Below are 24,299 nucleotides of genomic sequence, written 5' to 3' on the forward strand. Positions count from 1 at the left end.
TTGACCAGGGTAGGGTCTGCACAAGACTGGTTATGGCCACAATAGATGAGCTTCCCTTGACTTCCATCTTTTTTTTGGTGTTGGGTGGGGATTAAACCCAGTGGGCATTCTACCTGCAAGCTACACCTCCAGTCCTATTATTTTTTGGTGGTGCTGGGGATGGAACTCAGGGCTATAACTCCAGCCCTATTTTTTATTTTGAAACAGGGTCTCACTGAGTTGCAAAGGGCCTAAATAGCTGAGGCTGTCAGAGACATGATCCTCCAGTCTCTCAGACTCCCAAATGCTGGCATTACAAGTGTATGTCACCACACCTGGCTTATTCTTTATTTTGAAACAGGGTCTGAGTTGCAAAGGGCCTAAGTAGTTGATGCTGGCTGTGAACTGCAATCCTGTCTCAGCCTCCCAAATGCTGGGATTAGAAGGGTGCGCCACCACACCTGGCTTCCCAGGGCTATTTTTTTAAAAACTTGAAAGTGTCTCAAATTCCTAGGGCTAACCTCTGAACCTGTCATCCTCCTGTCTCAGCTTCCCAAATACTGGGATTGCAGGCATGCACCACAGTGCTTGCTGTCTCGAAACCTGCTTGCCTAGTCTTTTTTTGTGGCACTGGGGGTGGAACTCAGGGGCATTCTTACCTCCGAGCTACACCCCCAGCCCTATTTTTTATTCTTTATTTTGAAAGAGGGTCAGTTAAAAGGGCCTAAGTAGCTGAGGTGGTCTGTGAACCATGATCCTCAGGTCTCAGCCTCCCAAACGCTGGGATTACAAGTGTGCACTGCCATGCCCGGCAACGGGGACCCCAGGCGCACTCCTGGGTAGAGCTAAATGAGTTTGGCCTTACCGATTCCACAGATGCTTGGACAGCCGGGGAACCTTTTTCCCTACCTAATGCCACTTCAGTGCTTTCACATTACAGTCCATGAGCCTCTTACTCTCCATCATCACATTACAGTCCATGAGCCTCTTACTCTCCAACTCCATCACACTTTGGAGAACTAGAGAAGCAGCTGCTCTGGTTGGGCAGTAAAGCTACCATCACCACTCCTACTTCCCTCAGCCTCTTGTTCCAACTTCCCAAGTAGTGGACTGGTTTCCTGAGTTCCTGTGTTCCACACCCTTGTGACTTTTGAGAGATTTTCCGCCACAGTTCTGCCTTACAACGACCAGTCTGTCCTTAGCTGTTTGAAAAATCCCAATTAAGTCTGAGGTATGGCTCAGAGCTGTGGCCTGTCCTGGTAACCCAGAGAAGCCTGCCTTCTGAACTTATCTGAGTGAGGGTTGGGGCTTAAGGAAGCACCACCGGAACGACCTGCTGACATTTTATGCTTAAAATAGTAGAGGACTACAAGAATTTTCAGGCCATACAAATTAAAAGACAAATCATGCTGGACGGGGAGCTAGGACTCAAGTCCCCAGACCTTGGGCTTCCTTATAACCCCACCCTGGCTCTCAATGCGTAGTCCAATCAAAGCACTGGGAGTACAGTGTATGTCAAAAGAATTTCAGCATTAAAATGAACTTTAGATCAGATTTATTTGAAGGAAACAAAAACCCACAACCCGGAGGATGGGACTTTACATCTCAGGACATCTCCCAGGTTGTAAGTCTACAGATTACAAATTATTTTCATAGAATTTTTTTTTTTTTTTTTTTTTTACAAATTTTACATGTATTCAGGATGGGACATAAATCAATCCCTGTTTCAGTTTTAACAGGAGAGCAAGGTAGGGGAGTAGAGCAAAAAATTTTTTTTGTAATAACTATTTGGAAAGAGTAGACATGGAGGCAAAGTCTACTTTATCTACAACCAAGTTTTAAAACAAACCCATTCAATGTTGGGTCTCTCTCTCTAAAAGCCCACTTCTAGCTACTAGCCAAATCCTGCCAATTGAGGTTAATTCACTGGGTAAATGGTTCATTATGCCCATTGCTGCAGCGCACACAATGCCCTTGCAGGACTGGACAGGTTCTTAGGACTGATGGCGGGAGGGCTCGCAAACAAGAGACTAAGGTGTCATTTGAGTGCAGGTACCAAAACTGCCCATGATGGGGAAGGATTCCATCAACCAAGCTGATCCCTACATAGGTGCACAGAAAAGTAGACAACTAAGCTACTGTGTTACAAGACAAAGGAGGACCTTGTTAAATAGTTCTTTGCATTATCATTTATTCTCTCAAAGAAAGCTAAAAAACAAAACCCCCAAAAGCAGAAAACCCACACATAGTCTAGGCCACATTATAAATCCAAATACCGGTGTGGGATCTCAGTGGAGAAAGAAACTTGTTTTAAAAAAACAAAAACCCACCCAACAATCAAGGTTTTAAGAAAGTCTTCTGATTCGACTGTACCCAACTGTCCCATCTTTTTTTTATCACCTATGACCATAAGTTTCTGGGATATTCTGATCTGTGAAAGGGGCCAAACTAGGGGGGCAGGCACGGATGGAGGGGGAAGGAATGAGAATCAAAAGACATCAAGGAGGTGATCGGCTTCAAAATAGCAGTGATTCCTCATGTCACAGCTTCTAGCAGCTGACAGAAAATGCCTAGATCAGTGACTTAAGACTGCTTTTTGGGAGCTGACAGTAGTATGAACATGAGATGACAACTTTAAAGCTTCAAGGTTAGAACAAAATGTGGATTTTTAACTTTCAGTAAGGACAGTGTTTAAAAAGGGCAAAACCAGGATGCACAAAAGACTGGGAATTCCCATGACCCTTAAAGTGCTTCCTGCTCCAGGAAATAACCATGTGTTTACTGGAGGTCACACCATTTCCCCTTACTACCTGGTACAAAATAATTCATTACCTCCCCAAAGCTTCTTTTTAAACCACGATTTCCCCACTTATTTTGGTCCCCAAGCGGTCCTTTTCTTTAGTGGCCTGTAGACTCACTCCAAACTACCCCCCTAGGGGGTAAAAAATAAAGGAATTTCCCCTAGGCTGGCCCCAGTAACTCAGAATTAAAGTTAAGAGAAAGGGCTGGCAGCCTCCTGGAGACTTAAACAACTTAACAGACTATAGATCTACCTTTCCAAAGATGGAAAATTTATTTGGATAAGGTTTTGAGAATTCATATATGCCACAACAAGATACGAATTAAAAGGTAGAGATCTCACTCTTCCTTATCCCTCCCCAATTACCCAACCAGTCCAGACATCACTGCCATTACCATTTTCTGTAAATGGAGGCCCCTAGGCACTAATCACACAGGCAACTGCATGGTATCATAAGAACACACCACAACTTTTCCATTAAAAAAAGCTGTAGTCTCTGTCTCTCTGGCTACATTGGCGATTCTTCGGTTATTTCAATACTTTAAAGGCTGCAGCAGCATGCAAAAGAATTTCATTTCATTTTTTAAAAAAAAGTTAAGAAAGGTCTCCAGGAGATGGTGAGCTTTATTTTGTCTTGTCTGGATAGAGGTTTGATTTGCTCTCGAATGTTCCAGGGTGGAGAGACTAGGAGAAACATAGGATGAAGGTGTCTACTCAGCACAGTCTTCTCCCTCGTTCTCATCTTCACCATCCACAGAGAGCGCAGCATACTTGCTTGCAGAACTGAACTTCTGTAACAGAAGAAAGCGACAAGATAATGAAGGTCTTTGACTCTCACATGGAAACAACAATAGCCAGGCATGGTGGTGCACACCTGTAATCCTGGTACTTGGGAGGCTGAGACAGAATCACAGGTTCAAGGCCAGCATCAGCAACATAATGAGATCCTGTTTCAAAGTACCACCAAAAGACAAAATGCTAATAACTTTGGCAAATGGCGAAGACAGTCCAGACACACCCATGTGGTTGCTCACAGCACTGTCTGGGAGTCAGGGAGATGTCAGAGGTGCGCACATTCTCATTAGTTACATAACACCTTTTACCTTGTAGGTGTGAGGTGTCTGAAATGTGGTAAGAGGAAAAAAAAAAAAAAAAAAAAAAAAACTCATCTAAACCTTTTCAACAGTTGGAAAAAACCACCACGTCTTACTTCCTAGACACTGTTCAGCCCCAAATGTAGGAGCCCAATAGCCAAGGTTTGCTAAGAGAAGCTGAGGGCAAGGCTGCATCACTTACGGAGGCTGGATTTTCTTCAGGTTTCTTTGGCTCAGGTGCAGATCTAGAGTCTTGATCCTTTTTGCCATCCTTCCTGCAGATGTAAACAAAACCACATCTTTGGGAAGGCACACTCTCAGAACATGCAGTTTTGAGATATTGAGAAGGTACAGCCAGTTAACAGTCTGTGCTACCTGGACATCCTATGGTTTCTAGATTCTCCAAATTTAACTGTCTATTTTGAGCTGACTTCAGTTTGCTCACAGTGAAGATCTGGCAGTGCTTGGAGAACCAAGAACTTAATTACAAAGATCTGTGCATCTGGATGTATGTTTTATAAAACTTTGATGATAAAGAAAATGCACTCACCTATCTGACTCCTTCCAGTGGTCTTTGTTCCCTCCATCTCCTGGACCACGGCTGGAGTTCCCAGTTTGGCCTTTTGGGACACTCATTCCGTCTATTTTATTTTCATCTGTTTGAGCAAAAAATGCAAAATGAAAGGCAAGTAAAATACTCTTGCTGTCCTAGATTTCCTTCAAGCTAAAAAAACTATGCTCACAGGTACAGAGGAAAATTAACTTAGTTTCCTCCTGTCTTCCCCTTGAAAACTCACTAGCAGCAATTGTGGCTGCAGGGTTTACCCTAAAATAACTTGCAGATTATAGAAATCCACCTTATAAAATCAATAAATTCTGCCATCATTTACATTTACATTACATTTACATTAAGATTAGAGACAAGATCAGTTTAGAAATAAAATCCAGAAATAATTTTTTGGTACTGGGATGGAACCCAGCGACATTCTACTTCTGAGTCACATCCCCAGCCCTATTTTATTCTTTTGTTTGAAACAGGGTCTAAGTTGTGGAGGGTCTAAGTAGCTGAGGCTGGCCACAAACCTGAGATCTTACTGTCTCATCCTCCCACATACTGGATATTACAAGCATGCGCCACCACACCTGGCTCAAAAAAAAAAAAAAAAAAAAAAAAAAAGTTTATGAGGAAAAACAGTCAGATACCTGGTCATGGTGGTACATACCTGTACTCCCAGTAACTGGGAGCTCAAGGCAGGTGGTTTGCAGCCAGCTTCAGCATCTTAGTAGGACAATTCAAAATACTAAATGGAATGGTTGGGGGATTGGCTCAGAGGTAGAACGCCCCTGGTTTCAATCGCCAATACCATAAACCCCCAAAATATAAAAAAAAACCCGGCCAGATTTTGCTTCACCCTCAAAGAGTCTGTTCATATAAAATTAAATTGAACATAGCAGCAAAACTATACTTAAAGCCTTTCTTCCCATGTCCTCTATATCACACACATATGTCAAAACCAAACAAGAAGGCAGGTGTGGTGGTGCATGTTTGTAAATCCCAGTACTTGGGGAGGCTGAGACAGGAGGATTGCAGGTTTGCAGCCATTCTCAGCTATTACTTACTGAGGCCCCTGTTTCAAAATAAAGCATAAAAAATAGGGCTGGGGGTGTAGCTTGGAGTTAGAATGGGTTTTATCCCCAGTGCTGCAAAAACAAACCAAACAAGAAGCTGGGCATAGTAGCACATGCTTTGGGAGCACTTGGGAAGCAGAGACAGGGCTGGAGGTTGAAGGCCAGCCTCAGCAACTTAGGGAGACGATTTCAAAACAAAAAAATAAAGGCCAGGTGTGATGGGTGGTGGTGTAATCCCAGGTTGGAGGGTAGCTTCAGCAAGTAGCAAGACTCTCATAAACCTAGGGAGACTGTTTCAAAATAAAGAGAAAAACAAAACAGTACTGTTGGTGTGATTCTGAGGTAGAATGCCCCTTGGTTCGTTCAACCCCTACAGAGTCCCACTGTGTCAGGTATGGTGGTACAAATTGTGATCCTGTACTTGGGAGGTGGAAGAGAGAGTGACTCAGAGGGAGAATGACCCATGTTCAAATCCTAGTATCACACACACAAAAAAGAGTGCCATTGTAAAGTTATACCATATTGAAATCCAGACTGGAAATAAAACTGTGATGTTTTGCAGTAACTCTGGCCTTGCTAATGGTGACATTTCTTTTTTACCTTTTTTTGGTGGTACTAGGGATTGAACCCAGAGGCATTGTAACCTGAGCAAAACCCCAGCCCAATTTTATTTGGAAACGATAAGTTTCACTACTTGCTTGAACCTTCAATCCTCCTGTCTCAGCCTACCAAATACTGGGATTATAGGTGTGTGCAACCACATCTGGTTGATGGGGACATTTCTAATCTGGACTAAACCTTCCAATGGTTTTTACCAGAAAAAAGCAAAGCTTCATGCTTTTCCTGAAGAGGCCACGCCTGCCCTCTACTGGCAGGAAAGCATAGATAATCAAAGAACCATCAACACAAAGTTGGGAATGGATCTGATCAGAATTCAATTCTTAAAAGTTGTTTCGTGGAGCAATGCTTGTAATTTCAGTATCTGGGAGGGTGAGATAGGAGGATCACAGGTTCAAAAAGGACAACTTCATCAATTTAGTAAGACTATGTTTCAAAATAAAAATAAATAGGGCTGGGGGTGTGTAGATCAGAGGTAGAATGCCTGTGTTCAATCCCCAGTAACTCATACACAATTTGATTCTTGGGTTGGGCTTGGTGATACACTCCTGTTAACCTAGTGCTTAGAAGTTGTGATAGGAAGATTATAACTTTGATGCAAACCAAAGCAACTTAGACCCTGTTTCAAAATAAAATAAGGGGGTGGGGGTCTAGTTCAGAGGTAGAATATCCTGGGATCAACTCCCAACACTAAACAAAACTGACTCCCGGGCTAGGAGTATTGCCAAAATATGTGAGGCCCTGGGTTCTATCTATCTCTAGCACCAAAAGGTTAAGAGTTTATTCTGCAACCCTTCCAACTATCATGGTACTAATGAGCTTAACTTGAAAACTTGTGCACAAACATTTTTTTAATTGAACCCATAGGCATTTTACCTCCAAGCTACACTCCCAGGCATGTGTGTATGCGTGTGTGTGTGTGTGTGTGTGTGTGTGTGTGTGTGTATGTATTTTTAAAAATTTCCTATTTTGAAAAAGGGTCTTACTAGGTCGCTGAGAGCCTTGCTAAGTTGCAAAGGCTGGCTTTGACCGTGTGATCATCCTGTCTCAGCCTCCCAAGTACTGGGATTACAAGTGTGTGACCCCACACTCGGGTATATATAAACCTTTTTATTGAGGCCTCTAACTAGGAGGAAAGTTACTTAGTATGACCTCACCTCTCCTTGCTGGTCCTTCCTCAGATGGCTGCGCTGGAGCTACTTTCCCCCCACCGCTAGAAGGAAAACGTAATTAATATTCATTAGTTTGTGGACAAATAAGCAAGAAACTTAATCATTCTCCAAATGCAGTAAGCTTTAAAGAAAGCAAAGAAGCTCTATACTTAAGTTTATGGAATTGCAAAATACAGGAAAAACAAAAGCAGTAATTTAAACCACTTACTAAATGCCATATGCTTTAGAACTCTCACTGCTGTGCAAAGTTAACGGTAATATTCTTTACAAACGAAAGAAGACTTGGAGATTTAAGGTTTAGGCCAAGTAACCTCTGAGGCTATATATTGCCAATATGTGACAGAGAGAAAGACTGATTCATCTGTTTGCAGACTTTTATACCATAGCTGATATCAAGCCACTGAAATGTCAACCAGTTATCCTAACTCCAAGCCCTTAAGAGCCAGCTCCAACAAAGCATAAATTTGAACTAAGAGAATCAAGCTAACATAACTTATTACACACTATATAAGGTTAATAACCACATGGCATTTTCCATCATGACAGCACATCTTTAATTCTAGGCCAGCTGCTGGTTCCAGGCTGACTCACCTTGTAGGGGACTGCTGCTCTGTGTCTGAGCTCTGAGATCGAGCAGGAGGGTTAGAGCTCCGCTTCACCCACGCATTCTCCTTTGGTGGAGGGGCTGGCATTACCTTTAGAGGTTGATCAGGTTTGGGAGGCTTAGAAGTTGGAGAGTGACAGTCTTCCTCCTTATTGAGTGTTTCATTTTCTAGAGACTTCTCACTCTCTCTCCTTCGTGCATCTATGAAATGAAAGTGGGAGGGTCAATTGAGAGAGAGACAGCAGAGGCATCTACCAGGATTATAACAGAGCAGAAAAGGGTCAACATCCACATTTACTACTTTCCATCATTCCTCTTAAACAGAGATCCTAATCTGGCTAAAGGAAAGAACTAATTCTAAGCCAGTAGTTCACAAAAATCATTTTGAGAAAAATGCTTTAATGATAGAGAAATAGGAAAAATAACAACTATGTACACCTCTTAGAGGATAACTAGTTTTCCTTATGAATAAACGAGTACTGTTTAGTTTAGAATTACAGCTTTTTTTTGTGGGTGAGAAGGCGGCACTGGGGATTGAACCCAGGGGCATCAACCTCTATAAGATACACCACATCATATTTTATTTTGAAAGAGGTACTTGCTAAATTTTTAAGTGTCTTGCTAGGTTGCTGAAGATGTCCTTGAACCCATTATCCTCCTGTGTCAGCCTTCTAGGTAGTGGGATTACAGGTATGTGTCACCATGCTTGTCTTAGAATTAACATTTTCAGTGTTAGAATGGCCTTACCTAAAGTTGGGTGCAGTAGAACACACCTCTAAACACAGTAACATGGTAGGTTTGAGACAGGAGGATTGCAGGTTTGTAGCCAGCCCCCGCTACTGAGCGAGGTTCTCTACAATTAAGACCCTGTTTCAAAATATAGGATTAAAACATAGGACTAGAGGTATAGCTAGAGGTGGAATGCGCTGGGTTCAATCCCCAGAACTGCAAAAACAACAAATAAACAACTCCAATAACCACTATCAACTCCAGCTCAAAAGCTAAACACACATGCAGACTGTGATACAACTGCAACTTTTCATTATAAAAACAAGAACATACACACACACATATTTTTTTTGTGTGTGCCACCATGCCTGGCACAAATCTTATTTAGAAGTGGGAAGAGAAAGCTGGGTGTGATGATGCACTCTTGTAATTCAGCATTTGGGAGACTCAGACATGAGGATCTGGGTCTGTAGCCAGCCTCAGCTACTCAGTGAGGCCCTTTGCAACTCAGTGAGATCCTGTTTCAAAGTAACGAATAAAAAAATAGGGCTGGGGGTTGTAGCTTGGAGGTAGAATGCTCACAGGTCCCATCCCCAGCACTGGGAAAAAAAAAAAAAAAAAAAAAGACAGAACTTAAAACACTGGATCACAGCAAGAACATGGAGTTGAAACAAAAATCATTCAAGTTTCCAAAACACTAGAAGTATTTGTGAGCAATCAATAACTAGGAAGGACTAACATAAAAAGGGGGGGGGGGGTGGGCTGACTCAAGCCGGGCATGGTGGCACATGCTTGTAATCCCAGCATTTGGGAGGCCAAGACAGGAGGATCAAGGTCCTTGGACCGCCTCAGCTACTTAGCGAGACCCTTCCTGTTAAAAAAAAAAAAAAAAAAAAAAAAAAAAAAAAAAAAAAAAAAGGCTGGTTCGGCTGCCATGGAGATCAGTGTGGAGATTCCTCAGAAAATTGGGAATGGATCAACCATCAACCATATGATCCAGCTACATACCACTCCTGGTTATCTTTTCTTTCGAAAGGGACTGAAATCATTACAGATATGCATTATCCATGTTTATCAGCACAATTCACAATAGCCAAATTATTGAACAAACGTAGGTGACCATCCACAGATGGACTATAAAAAATATGTCACTTGCAGGAAAATGGAAGGACCTGGAGAACATTATTTGAAGTGAGATTAGTCAGTCACAAAAAATGAAGTCAGCCAGGCATGGTGGCGCATGCTCATAATCCCAGCGCTTGGGAGGCTGAGACAGGAGGACCACACAGGTTCAAAGCCAGCCTCAGCTACTTAGTGAGACCCTGTTTCTAAATAAAGTATAAAAAAGGCCGGGCGTAGTGGCACACGCTTGTAATCCCCGCGCTTGGGAGGCGGAGACAGGAGGATCGCACAGGTTCGAAGCCAGCCGTGCTGGCGTAAGAGACCCTGTTTCCAAATAAAAAGTATAAAAAAGCCTGTCAAGAGCTGTGCACATGTACATCACTATCACTACCTACATTATGACGCGAGACCATAACTAGTAAAAATTTTTTTTTGGGGGGATACTTGGGATTGAACCCATTCTACCTCCAAGCTAACTACCCACAGCCCAATTTTATTTCTTATTTGGAAACAGGGTCTCACTAGGTTGCCAAGTCTGGGTCTGAACCTGTGATCCTCCTGTCTCAGCCTCCCAAGTACTTGAATTACAAGCATGTGCCTCCATGCCTAACTCAATAAAAGTAAGTGTGTATATAGAGAGGATGGCTCTGGTATGGTTCACAGATTCTAGGCCAATGACTAAATAAACAAGGCACAATAAAGGGACAAATTTGACCGTCAAGTTAAATCTGATAATTTTAGTGACAATTATCCAACACATCATCCAAGTTTATTCTGTCGCCCATTCTTCCAATATTTTGGAGAAAATATATTAACTCAGATCAGTACTTCCAAGTAGAAGAGTTTATGAATTCAATTCAATACCGTAGTCTCTGCACACTTTGGTTATAGATAGTTCAGGGAAAACAGCAATGATGATACCCACCCTGGTCTGACTTACTTCTGCCAGATGTGGCTGAGGTTCCAGTCTGTGATGATTCACTCCCTGTCCTCGATCGCTCCCGCTCCTGAGTTTCTTCACTTCGCCAGCTTGGGTGTCTTCACAAGAGAGTGAACAAATAAATGTGTATGACTCAATGATAGCTCTGCAGGACCCATGCTTACCTCCTAAGAAACATCATTTATTTTATTATATTCGCTTTACCTATTGGTGCCTATGTATATTTTTCTTTTTCTCAAAGGACACGAAAGCTGCAGATATAAAAACAAACTTTGACTTTAAATACTTCAGCAAGAGTCAGCTAGTAAGATTAAGGGTAACCTCTACCACCTGCAAACACTGGTCTACTTTATAACACAATATAGGTTTCTACCCTGCTACATACAACGCCACCTTCTTTTGTAGTACTAGGAATTAAACCAAGAGACATTCTACCTTGAAGCTACACCCCTCAGCCCTTCCTGTGATCCCCCTGAGCCTCTGAACTAGTGAGATTACATAGGCCTGGTCAATGCCACTCCTCCAAGCTACACCCCCAGCCCTAATTTTTATTCTTTATTTTGAAACAGGGTCTCACTGAGTTGCAAAGAGCCTAAGTAGCTGAAGCTGTCCATCAATTTACATTTGTGGCATAGCACAGCCTTTTAAAAAATTATGAGGTACAGGAAACTATTATAAAGCTATCCCAAAGGCTGTAGACTACCCAATACCCCTCCCTACTAAATGCTTATTAGTGACATTAAAAACAGCTGGGGAATAGTTTAGAGGTAGACTGCCCATAGGTTCAAATCCCAGCACCACCAAAAAAAGAAACCAAATTCTCCCAAAAACAGCATTTGAAAAACAGATGGGAAATCTCTTAACTGGAGATAATCTCACCTCTCCCGAGGCCGCCGTTCTAGTTTGGGCTCATCCAGCTGGCGCTGCAATTTCTCCTGTTCCTTTTGTAGCCTTTCTTCTACTTCTCTTTCTCTAGCAGCTGTGTCAACAGGTTTTGCCCCTCCAAAGATAGAAGCCGCTCGACTGGACTGGGAGGTGCTAGCAGAGGAATCATCTTCCTTAGGAGTACTCCGAGGCTTTAGATTCAGTTTGGGTCTTTGGGGGGGACCTAAATTAAATGAAACTCTAAGTAATAGTTTTTCAAGTCATCAGAAGCTGATGGCTGAAAGCCAGATTTCCAGACATAGCTCTTATGAAATGCTCTATGGGATTCAGGTTAGGGGTCCAGCCAATCCAGTAGACAAATGAGAGATCAGAACATGGGTAGCTTAGCTGGGCGTGGTGGCGCACGCTTGTAATCCCAGCATTCGGGAGGCTGAGACCAGAGGATCGCGGTTCGCAGACAGCCTCAGCTACTTAGTGAGGCCCTCTGCAACTCAGTGAGACCCAGTTTCAAAATAAAGAAAATGGGTAGCTTAAATAATCAAATTCCATTACTCTTTCCTCTACCACATCCATGTGATATACGACTGGGAAAGGCTAAGAATATCAATTTAAGTAGTAATTCAGTCATTTCATCACAATAAACTGCTGGACAAAACTATCTTTTTCAAGAAACTGATTTGGAAGATAGGTATCCCTCAAAAGGTTTAAGACTTGTAATAATATGATAGGGAAAGCTATTTTTTTTAAAAAACAGTACTGGGGATGGAACCCAGGGGCATTCTACCTCTGAGCTACTCCCCAGCCCTATTTTTTAGCCTTTATTTTTGAAACAGGGTCTCACTGAGTTGTGAAGGGACTCGCTAAGTAGCTGAGGTTGTCCAAGAACCATGATCCTCTTGTCTCCACCTCCCAAATGCTGGGATTGGAAGCATGCGCCACCACGCCTGGTAAAAACTAGTTCTTATAACCTTTGTCTATTCAAGATTCAGAGGGCAAAGCACGCAAAACTGAAAATAATTCCCATTGATCCAAAGTGTCATGAGTTCTTTTAAGATAAAGTTAGGTGTGGTGGCCTATAAACCCAGCCACTTGGGGAATTGAAGCCAAAGGATCAAAAACTGGAGATGGTGCCATGAGTGGTGGCGCACACCTGTAACCCAGTACTTGGGAAACTGAGACAAGAAGAGAGTAGATTCTCGATCAGCCTCAGCAACTTAGTGAGATCCTTTTTTTTTTTTTTGGTACTGGGGGTAGAACCCAGGGCCTTTCTACCTCTGGGCTATACTCCCAAACCTATTTTATACTTTATCTGGAAACGGTCTCTCTAAGTTGCTGAGAGCCTAAGTAGCTGAGGCTGGCTTTGAACCCGTGCGATCCTCTTGTCTCAGCCTCCCAAGTGCGGGGATTACAAGCATGCGCCATCATGCCCAGCTAGTGAAATATTCTTTTAAAATAAAAAATAGCTGGGCATGGTGGTGCACGCTTATAATCCGCGCGCTTGGGAGGCTGAGACAGGAGGATCACACAGGTTCGAAGCCAGCCTCAGCTACTTAGTGAGTCTCTCAGCAACTTAGTGAGACCCTGTTTCCAAATAAAATATAAAAAAGGTCTGGGAGTATAGCCCGGAGGTAGAAAGCCTCTGGGTTCCACCCCCAGTACCACACAAATAAATAAATAAATAAAAAATAAAAAAATAAAATAAAAAATAAAATAGTGCTGCAGTGCAGTTCAGAAATTCAATCTCCAGTACCACAAAACATAAAAAAACCAACCAAAAAAACTCACGGGCATGTTGGTGTACACCTGTATTCCCAGTATTTGGGAGGCCGACAGGAGGATTGCAGGTTCAGGGGCAGCCTCTACAAATATTAAGACCCTCATCAACCTAGCTAGACTGTTTACAAATAAAAATAAAATAGGGCTGGGGGGATAGCTCAGAGATAAAATGCCTCTGGGTTCAAGCCCCCTTCCCTACACAGAATGCAAATCTATTTATCCATTCAACAAATAATCAAGTACCTACACATGTTAGATACTGTGCAACAGTCTGAAATTTGACCCTCCTGCCTACAAGAAGCCCAACTTAGTGGGAGACAGAAGAGTAAAAAAGAAGACTGTATGCTAAACTCTACAAAAGATTTATCCATATGAAAGATACAAAAGTGGTACATGTTCAGTGAAGCTGTAAAGTGCATACAACACTTGAACAGTCTTGAAAGCTAAGCATGCACTCAAAAGGGTAGATGTGGAAGAAAAGGGAGGTATTGCTTAACAAGTACATGCCCTCAAAGGGCCTAGTATGTCAGAGGTACAAAGTGAGATCTTTAAGGTAGTAGACTAGGAATGTCTAAACAAAGGAAAAATAAACTAAATCTTGTTTTAGAAAGATAACTGGGACCAGTGAGAACAATGAAGCAAAGCAGGCCAAATTGTTAGGAAGCAACTGCTGTCAATGTAGGTACAGTAATGAGGCCCAAGCAAAGATACTGGTAGACAGAGACAAACGGGCAGGGAGTGAGATGTGTGTAAAATCATGAGGGGGCAAAACAGGTTTGCAGCTATTGGGGAAACCTGTGTGAGAGGAAAAGGCCAGAAGTCAAGGATTTAAGGTCCACAAGTGAATCTCCAATTTTCTCACATGTTTCTTTCTCAAGGGATTTTAAGAGATGGTAGATATAAAAGCCCTGGGCACAAAGTTCATGGCCAGGCTGGTGCTTGTAATCCCAGCAATCGGGAAGTTGAGACTGGAGGAACACAGTTCACGGACAGCCTCAGCTACTTACTTAGTGAGGCCCTCTGTAACTTAGTGAGACCCTGTTTCAAAATAAAGAATACAAAATACGGCAGGGGGTATAGCTTGGAGGTCGAATGCCCCTGGCTGGGTTCCATTTCCAGACCCAAAAACAAAAGTTCATGGCCAAAGTAAGATATTAATTAAAGACAAAAAATTCTGGGAAAGTTTAGACCCTCTAAACTTTCTTACAACATCACTAAAGTCAGAATATAAATAACAGTCAACTTATAGGTCAGATTGTATAGTACATTCTTACAGTATTAGGGGAATAATATTAGTATTACTAATTTTGAAGGTAATTAGCAAACATCAATTATTGCAGCACAATGGCACTGAAACTAGCAATACCTGGTTTCCAACCTTGTAATGTCAGTTATTGACAATGAGACTGTTTAATATGAATTTCCTTCACTTGAAAAATGGCTTTGACACTACTTAGGTGAAATGAGCTAACAATCTAAGAAAAGCTAACAAATATTTTTTTGTGCGCGTGTGTGAGGGGATAACAGGGTTCAACCCAGGGATGTTCTACCTTTGCGTTACACTCCCAGCCCTATTTTATTTTTTATTTTATGAAACAGGGTGTCCCTAAGTTGTTGAAGGCCTTGCTAAGTTGTTAGGGCTGGCCTTGAACCTGTGATCCTCTTGTTTCAGCCTTCCATATACTGGGTTTATAGGTTTACGCTACAACACTCAGCTCTGTTTACTTGATACATTTTCCCCCCCTGGGTCTGGGGATGGAACCCAGAGGCATCTGACCTCCAAACTACACCCCCTGTCCAATTTTTTATTCTTTATTTTGAAACAGGGTCTCACTCAGTTACGGAGGGCCTCACTAAATGGCTGAGGCTGTCCGCGAACAGTGATCCTCCAGTCTCAGTCTCTCGAATGCTGGGATGACAAGCGTGTGCCACCACGCCCGGCTACTTGATAAATTTTAACTGAAAAAAATTTGTATATAAAAGTATATAAGCCAGGCATGCTGGCGCACACTTGTCATCCCAGCATGAGAGGCTGAGACCAAAGGATCGTGGGTTCACAAACAGCCTTGTTACTTAGCAAGGCCCTTTTCAACTCAGTGAGACCCTGTTTAAAAAATAAAAGATAAAAAAAAATAACTTTATTTCCATTATGTCCTTCCTACTCAATGTTCCATTTTTCCCAGTGTGCTCCATGAAGTAAACAAAAGAAAATGATTACCTCTATCATCACGCCTATAATCATCCCGAGAATAATCATCTCTGGAGCCCCATGACCGATCGTCTCGTCTGTCATATCGGTCTTCATAGCGGTCCCCACCTCCTCTGTAGTCGTCATCCCTACGATATCCACTGCCAAATGCTCTTCTGCCACTGCCTATCCTGGAATCATACCCTGCAAATATATCCCAAATTATGGTCATCATACAGTATGGAGGAAAAAGGAGGCAAAGTTCTTAAAGTATTTTAACTTTAACTCAAGTTATAATTACCTCTATCATAGTCTCTGCTGCCTCGGTCATCATAGCGATCCCTGCCCCCATATCGATCCATGTCCCGGCGTGGGCCATCACGATAACTATCCCGATACCCATCCCTATATCGGTCTGAGTCGTAGCGATCTCGATACTCTAGAAAGAAAAGAAACAGGTAACACCATACCCTTTTCTTTTGCATTGTTACCAGAAAGCAATAGGAACTCATTGGCCTATAAGTTCCTATTCACTGCTATCTCAGTGAGTAAAAAATAGGGATAGGGGTTTTGCAGCTTAGAGGCAAAGCACCCCCAGGTTCAATATGCAATACTGGGGGGGGGGGGGGGAAGAGGCTACCTTAGAGGTAGAATGCCCCTGGGTTTAATCCCCAGTAACACACACACACCCCATTAGGAGAATATAATGGGGATTTTCCCCATGCTTAATATCAAAGAACCAAAGGCTTGTGTGTGTGTGTGTGTGTGTGTGTGTGGTACTGGGGTGGGACCCAGGGGCTTTTCTACCTCCGGGCTAAACTCCCAGACCTATTTTTTTAAATACTTTTTGAAAACAGGGTCTAAGTTGCCCAGAGCCTCACTTAGTAGCTGAATCCTGTCTCAGATTCCCAAGTGGTGGGATGACAAGCATGTGCTACTGCGCCTGGCTTCAAAGGCTATTTTAAAAAGTTTTTGCATAGGCCGGGCGTGGTGGCGCACGCTTGTAATCCCCGCGCTTGGGAGGCGGAGACAGGAGGATCGCCCAGGTTCGAAGCCAGCCGCGCGCGCTGGCTTAGGAGACCCTGTTTCTAAATAAAAATATAAAATGGGTCTGGGAGTGTAGCCCGGAGGTAGAAGGGCCTCCAGGAACCCCAGTACCACCAAAAAAAAAAAAAAAAAAAAAAAAAAGTTTTTGCATGGGCCATAACCCTACTACTTGTGAGGCTAAGACAGCAGGACCACAATCTATGGCCAGCCTCAGCAATTTAGCAAGGCTGTCTGTAACAGTATTTCAAAATAAAAAATGGCTCACAGGTAGAATACCCCTTTGGCATTCAATACCTAATACCATATACAAGTTTTACAAGAGGACTATACAAATCTGAAAGGAAATAAAATGGGGAAAAACATACGCAACATTTAAATAAGGGATAATAACCGTCTCTTAAGTAATAGAAACTAATGGTATAATTTTCTACTGCCAAAGTGGCAGATAAAACAAATGGTAATGTGGTATCAGCAAAGTTAGGGGCACAAATTAATTCCCACACAGCTGATCATAGTTTAAAGTCAAACACTCAGCCAGGTGTGGTGGCGCATACTTGTAATCTCAGCATTTGGGAGGCTGAGGCAGAGGATTGCACAGGTTCAAAGCCAGCTTCAAGCCGGGCGTGGTGGTGCACACGTGTAATCCCCGCACTTGGGAGGCAGAGACAGGAGGATCACACAGGTTCAAAGCCAGCCTCAGCTACTTAGTGAGGCTCTCAGTAACTTAGTGAGACCCTGTTTCCTCTGGGTTCCACCCCTAGGACCACAAAAAACAAAGAAACAAGCAAAACAACAACAACAACAACAACAACAACAAACAAAACAAAAAAGCCAGCTTCAGCTACTTTAGTGAGGCTCTCCACAACTCAGTGAGACCTTGTTCCAAATAAAGTATAAAATAGGTCTGGGAGTACAGCCCGGAGGTAGAAAAGCCCCTGGTACCACCAAAAAATAAAATAAAATAAATGTGGTGGTACAACCTTGTAATCCCAGTACTTGGAAGTTTGAGAATGGAGGACAATGGGTTCTTGGCCAGCCTTATAACTTGGTGAGGATCTCCACAATTAAGTGAAACCCTGTATCAAAATGAAATAATAAAAAACAGGAGCCACGAGGGTTGTTGATTTGAGGACAGCCTCAGCAAACAGTGAGATTCTCATCAACCTAGCAAGATAATGTTTTAAAATAAAAATAAAGCCGGGCATGGTGGCGGCTCATGCTTGTAATCCCTGCACTTGGGAGGCCAAGACAGGAGGATCACACAGGTTCGAAGCCAGCCTCAGCTACTTAGTGAGGCTCTCGGCAACTTAGTGAGCCCTCTGCAACTCAGTGAGATCCAGTTTCAAAATAAAGAATAAAAAATAGGGCTGGGGGTGCAGGTCAGAGGTAGAATGCCCCTGGGTTCCATCCCCAGTACCACAACAAAACAAAAAACAAAACAATTACTAAATGTCTTCATGACATATTTGAGAGAAAAAGATATGAATCATGCTTTGTATACATATGCTCATCAATCAATATCAGATGGCACTAAATACCAGAAACCTGTATAAAGGAATGTAGTAGAGTGCACTAGGTGTCTTGGAAAGCTTAACTCTATTTTTACCTAGCGCCAGTCTTCAGATTTAACAGCCTGATCCCCACCCACTGTGAGGGCGGCTCCATCACAATGTGCATCTTCGTATTTTTTGCAGCATAATATGTACTAACACCACAATAGTATTTTCCTCAAATATTTACACATACTGTTTCCTCCCCCTCACCGTAACAGACTTTGAATTTTATCCTTGCCACTCTATGTGTTTTAGACTGTAAAGCATTTATTTTCCACTCAGAGCTGAGTCTTTTTTTTTTCATATATTTTAATAAAGTAGTCCTCATAAGGTTTTATGAACCTTTTGCTGGATTTAAGTGGTATATGTAAAGGTGATTCCTACCCAATGTCACTGTCAATCTTTTTAAGTCCCCCCCCCCACCTAAACTCTCCTCCACTATAATGCATGTCCAGAGACAACAGGCTTTTTTTTCTTCTTACTGCTTTATCTTGAGCCTAGAACAGTGTTTGGCACTTGATATATACTGAAGAGTCATCACATAGACTGTTTTCAAGCCTGTAATCCTCCTGCCTCAATTTTTTAAGTACTGGGATTACAGGTGCATGCCACCATGTCTGGATAGAAGCTACCTTAAAAAACGACTTCTTTTGCATATAGTAATGTAGATAAACTGTGTATAAAGTTCTTCACTTAGCATCTTACTGAGTTTTGTTTAGTTCAACTAGCTTACTTTGTGAAATCTGTTGTGGTTCTTCATAAACAATTGTCTGCAAAAAGAGAAATGTTCATCCCTTTTACTTTGTTTAGAAAGGTTCCTAAGCTGGATGTGGTGATGCATGCTTGTAATCCCAGCACTCGGGAGGCCGAGACAGGAGGATTGCACGGGTTCAAAGCCAGCCTCAGGTACTAAGTGAGGCTCTCAGCAATTTAGTGAGACCCTGTTTCCAAATAAAGTATAAAAGAGGTCTGGGAGTATAGCCCAGAGGTAAAAAAGCCCCTGGGTTCCACCCCCCAGTGTACCACACACACACAAAAAGGTTCCTAAATAAAAACCACAAATATATCAATTCTTTTGGACACAATAAATTCTTTACTTTGCTGGGCACATGTGCATATGCCTACAGTCCTAGCTACTAAGAATTAGGCTGAGGCAGAAGACTGCCTGAGTCTAGAAAGTTGGAGTCCTCCTGGGCAAAAAAAAAAAAAAAAAAAAAAAAAAAAAAAAAAAAATCTAAAGCCAGGCACAGTGGCACACACTTGTAATCCCAGCATTTGGGAGGCTGAGACCAGAGGATCGTGGTTTGAAGATAGCCTCAGCTGTTTAGTGAGGTCCTATGTAACTCAGTGAGACCCTGTTTCAAAATAAAGAATAAAAAGTGGAGCTGGAGTTATAGCTTGGAGGTAGAATGCCTCTGGATTCCACCCCCAGTATTGAAAAACAACAACAACAACAACAACAACAACAACAACAACAACAACAACAACAACAACACCTAGCTCTACTACATTCCCCATCTCCTAGGTGCTAATGCGATCTTCTACAATAATAAAGTTGTCTTATTGCCAAAGAAACCCCTAGGGCACAAAAGAAACTAACTTCATAAAAACAAACTTACTGTCTCCAAAGCTGTCATCACCTCTTCTTGGTGGGTAGTCATCAAAGCTGTCTGTGGCAGGACGGGCCCTCCAATCTGTGTCTGTTTTGTCAGAATCCCGATTTCTATCTCGGCCAAAAGAGCGATCATCTCTATCTATAGATAAACAAAAACAAGAACATGAAGACATATAAAAATAACAATTCCTCTATCGCGTTGGCATCATAAATTTGCTCCAGGCCCCGCAAGTACACTCTCCAACTCAGCTGGGCTATTCTTGTTCTCACATTTATTTCAACTGTTTGGGTGCTCATCTGTCTTATAATCTGTATAGGCCAGGAGTCCCTGGAACATACACAAATGCGATCTTTCTGAAGCCCAATACCCTGTTAGGTAGCTAATATACTTTTTATAGATTTAATTTCCATTTAGATTATTCAGGGCTCTTCAATTTCAACATGACTAACATGTTGTATTTAATAATTCTTAGATATGGAGGAGCCATTCTATTCATTACAGGATTAATCCTATTAGCTATCGTTAGTGCTCTCTTCAGCTGTGACAACACAAAATGCCCGCAAATGTGCCAAAAGTGCCCCGTGGATCAAAACTATTTGAGAACTGTTGCTCTAGACTCACACTGACCCACCACTATTTGTTAAAATTTTCTACTTTGTCATCTAAGAACACCAACAAAAAGGAAATTTCTACCAGTTTTCTTACCTTTATCCTGTGCTTGATCAGCAATATCCACTCGAATTCTTCTGTTACCTAGAGACTGAGAGCAAAGGACTACATTAACCAACCTTGTGCCCACATTATGCAAAAATCCCATGGGAATGACAAACATCTGGGGATGGCAGAAGCACTGGGGGAAGATAAAAACACAAATCTAGCCAACAGTCTTAATTTGTTGGCTAAAGAATCCTTTAAAAGCCAGGCATGGTGATCCATGCTTATAATCCCAGTACTTGGAAGGCTGAGACAGGTTCATGGCCATCCCCACCCCTTACCTCTTCACTGAGACTCAGAGCACTGAACAGGGATTCCAGGTCCTCAAACTCAGCATAACCAAAACCTTTCAATCTCTCTGGAAAGGTGGGTTCACGTGGTAAACGCACTGCACTGATCTGAAGAAACAAAAGGTTTTTTTTCCCCTTAAAAAAGCACACAAACATTAGTGTATATGCAAACGATTTTTCTGCAGGATATACAAGAGATATATTGTATACCTGGTTATCTGCAGGAGAAAAACGGCTATAAAGGTATAGAAGAAAGATTTCAGTCTATATTCCACAACACCTTTTGAATTTTGAACCATCAAGGAATGATGGCGCTGTCTGTAAAACTAGTACTTGGGAGCCCAAGATAGAAGGATCGCAGGTTCAAGGCCAGCCTCAGGAACATAGCAAGACCTTGTTCAGGGGAAAAACAGGGGGTTGCTGGGGGGTTATCTTGGAGGCAGAATTACACCCAACTTAATCTTTAGCACCAAAGAAATGAAACAATATATATATATTAGGCTGGGTGCAGTGGCACATGCTTGTAATCCCAACATCCAGGACTCCAAAACAAGAGGATCATGGTTTGTGGTCAGCCTTAGCTAGTGAGGCCCTTTGCAACTCAGTGAGACACTGTTTCAAAAATAAAGAATAAAAATTAGGGCTGGGAATGCAGCTCAAAGGTAGAAGGACCCCGGGTTCCACTCCCAGTACTTGAATTTTTTTTTTAAAGCATCCCTTGTATGCTTGACTTTGCTTTCTTCCATGTTACATTGAAAAATTTTTTATGGTACTGGGGATGGAACCCAGGGGCATTCTACTTCTGAACCACACCCCCAGCCATATATTTTTTTTAAATTCTTTATTTTGATACAGGGTCTCACTGAGTTGCAAAGGGCCTCACTAAGTAGTAGGTAAGGTTATTTTTGAACCATATCTTCCTGTCTGAGCCTCCCAAATGCAGAAATTACAAGCATGCGCCACCACACCTGGCTATTGGTATTTTATAATAAGGGTGCTGGGCGTGGTAGTGCATGCTTGTAATCTCAGTACTTGGGAGGTTGAGACAGGATTGCAGGTTCAAGGCTAGCCTTAGCAACCTGTGATGCTCCTCATAACTTAGTGAGACCCTGTTTCAAAATAAAAATTAAAAAAAAAAAAAAAAAAAAATCAGGCTGGGAGTAACGCTCAGAGGTAGAATGCTCCTGGGTTCTATCCCTGGCGCCACAAAATAATAAATTAAGGCTGACTGTCCATTCCGTAATTAATTTTAGTCACTACCCTCAATGTCTACTTAACAATCTAAAAAATTTACTTACATTTAATCCTCTAAAGAATTCCTTAATGGACTCTTCTGTCACATCATAGGGCAAGTTCCCTAGGAAAGCAGTGTAGGGTGGCGATTTGGGAAGACGGCTCCGGTCGATATTGGGTTCCCGAGCAGCCCGTGGAGCGGTGGGAAGGATGGAACGATCAATTGGAGGTGCCCTATACACATCATCATCGTTACTATGCCAAGTGGTTGAAACTAGAAAAGAAATAAAGAAATTAGAGAAAATCTCTTACCACTATCTTAGAACAAGAGGAACTATACTAATTGTCAAGTATTAAAAAGAAACAAGACTAGCCGGGCGTGGTGGCGCACACTTGTAATCCCAGCATTTGGGAGGCTGAGGCAGGATTTTGGTTCTCAGCTACTTAGTGAGGCCCTTTGTAACCCAGTGAGTGTTTCAAAATAATAAATAAATAAAAAATAGGGCTGGGGGGTGTAGCTCAGAGGTAGAACGCCCCTGGCTTCCATCCCTTGTCTGTCTGTCTGTCTGTCTGTCTGTCTGTCTGTCTGTCTCTCTCTCTCTCTCACACACACACACACACACACACACACACACACACACACACACACAGGGGACTTAGTAATGAGGGTACTTTTACAAGTAGAAAACACTCTTGAGCTGGCCTTGGTGGCACATGTTTGTAATCCCAGCATTTGGGAGGCAGAGAAAGGAGGATCGCACAGGTTTGAAGCCAACCCTCAGCTACTTTGTGAGGCTCTCAGCAACTTTGTGAGACCCTGTTTCCAAATAAAATATAAAAATAGGCTGGGGAGTATAGCCCAGAGGTAGAAAAGTCCCTGGGTTTCACTTCCAATTCCAAGAAAAGACAAGAAAAGGCTCCTGAAATGTTAGAATCAAAATAGCCAAGTCATAGCTGGGTACATTCCGGTAATCCTAGTACTTGGGAGACAGAAAGGAGGATTGCAGGTTTGAGGTCAGCTGTAGCTACTTAGTGGCACTGTTTCAAAATAAAAAGGGCTGGTGTGTAGTTTGGAGGTAGACTCTAGCCCCTGGGTTCAATCCCAGTATAGAAGGAAGAGAAGAATAAAGAGGAGAGGAAGCACAGAACCAGCCAATAAACATACCAGTATTCAGTATCCAGTCTCCTTATGAGTAGCTAAAGGACTTTGAAGGCCCAGATTTCTGTTGGCCTTTTACTCCTAATTAACACGAACTATTATGGAATATTATTATGCACCAAGGACTTCATACTAACTACCCCAATCTTCTCCCTCCCTCCCTCCCCCCCTCTCTTTTTTTTGTGGTATTGGAGATGGAACCCAGAGGCATTCTACTTCTGAGCTACACCCCCAACCCTATTTATTTTGAAAGAGTCTCATTGAGTTGCAAAGGGCCTAAGTAGCTGAAGCTATCTGTGAACTGTGATCCTCCTGTTTCAACCTCCCAAATGCTGGGATTACAAGTGTGCTCCACCATGCTGGCTTCATCTTATTTACCACTAAACTACATCCCCAGAAGTATTGGGGATTAGCCGGGTGTGGTGGCGCACGCTTGTAATCCCAGCATTCGGGAGGCTGAGACCTGGAGGATCGTGGTTTGCGGACAGCCTCAGCTACTTAGTGAGGCTCTCTGCAACTCAGTGAGACCCGGTTTCAAAATAAAAGAATAAAGTAGGGCAGGGAGTGTAGCTCGGAGGTAGAATGCCCCTGGGTTCCATCCCCAAAACCCGCCAAAAAAAAAAAAAAAAAAAGTATTGGGGATTTAATTCAGGGGCATTCTGCCTCTGAGCTATACCCACAGTCCTATTTTTTTTATTCTTTATTTTGAAACAAAATTGCTGATGCTATTCTTGAACTCACCCTTCTGTTTCTGCCTCCCAAGTACTGGGATTACAAGTTTGTGCCACTACAACTGGCTCCTCTTATTTTTTTTTTAAATTATTCAGTCGGGCGTGATGGCGCATGCTTAAGTAATCCTAGTACTTGGGAGGCTGATACGGAGGATCCCACAAGGTTCGAAGCCAGCTTCAGCAGTTTAGTGAGGCTCTCAGTAACTTAAGGAGACCCTGTTTCCAAGTAAAATATAATATAGGTCTGGGAGTATAGCCTGGGGAAAGGCCCTGGGTTCTATCCCCAGTACCACAAGACAAAAACAAAAACAAACAAAAGCACCTTTTCAGAAAAAATGATGCTGAGGGAATGAGGACATAGCTCAATGGTATATGGTAGAGCTCTGGTCAACTACATAGGAGGCTGTGAGGTCCATCCCC

The 24,299-nt window shown here is 42.4% G+C and overlaps 1 protein-coding gene across 1 annotated transcript in view; it reads right to left on the reverse strand.

Annotated features, from left to right (window-relative positions):
* Nucleotides 1-3,334: 3,334 nt before the first annotated feature.
* The window catches only part of EIF4B (eukaryotic translation initiation factor 4B), a gene marked incomplete at its 5' end in the record, with an annotated part of 35,145 nt that continues 14,180 nt past the window's right edge, over nt 3,335-24,299 (reverse strand). Inside the window, 13 exons of the mRNA XM_080704878.1 lie at nt 3,335-3,570; nt 4,076-4,148; nt 4,424-4,529; nt 7,278-7,333; nt 7,884-8,097; nt 10,688-10,785; nt 11,567-11,795; nt 15,567-15,740; nt 15,838-15,975; nt 19,756-19,890; nt 20,458-20,512; nt 20,748-20,864; nt 22,055-22,263. Coding sequence (XP_080561004.1) covers nt 3,490-3,570; nt 4,076-4,148; nt 4,424-4,529; nt 7,278-7,333; nt 7,884-8,097; nt 10,688-10,785; nt 11,567-11,795; nt 15,567-15,740; nt 15,838-15,975; nt 19,756-19,890; nt 20,458-20,512; nt 20,748-20,864; nt 22,055-22,263 — 1,685 coding nt within the window. The 3' untranslated portion in view covers nt 3,335-3,489. The remainder of the gene's footprint in view (nt 3,571-4,075; nt 4,149-4,423; nt 4,530-7,277; nt 7,334-7,883; nt 8,098-10,687; nt 10,786-11,566; nt 11,796-15,566; nt 15,741-15,837; nt 15,976-19,755; nt 19,891-20,457; nt 20,513-20,747; nt 20,865-22,054; nt 22,264-24,299) is intronic.

This window comes from Muscardinus avellanarius (genome assembly GCF_963383645.1).
Source record: "Muscardinus avellanarius genome assembly, chromosome: 11".
In the NCBI taxonomy this organism is placed as follows: domain Eukaryota; kingdom Metazoa; phylum Chordata; class Mammalia; order Rodentia; family Gliridae; genus Muscardinus; species Muscardinus avellanarius.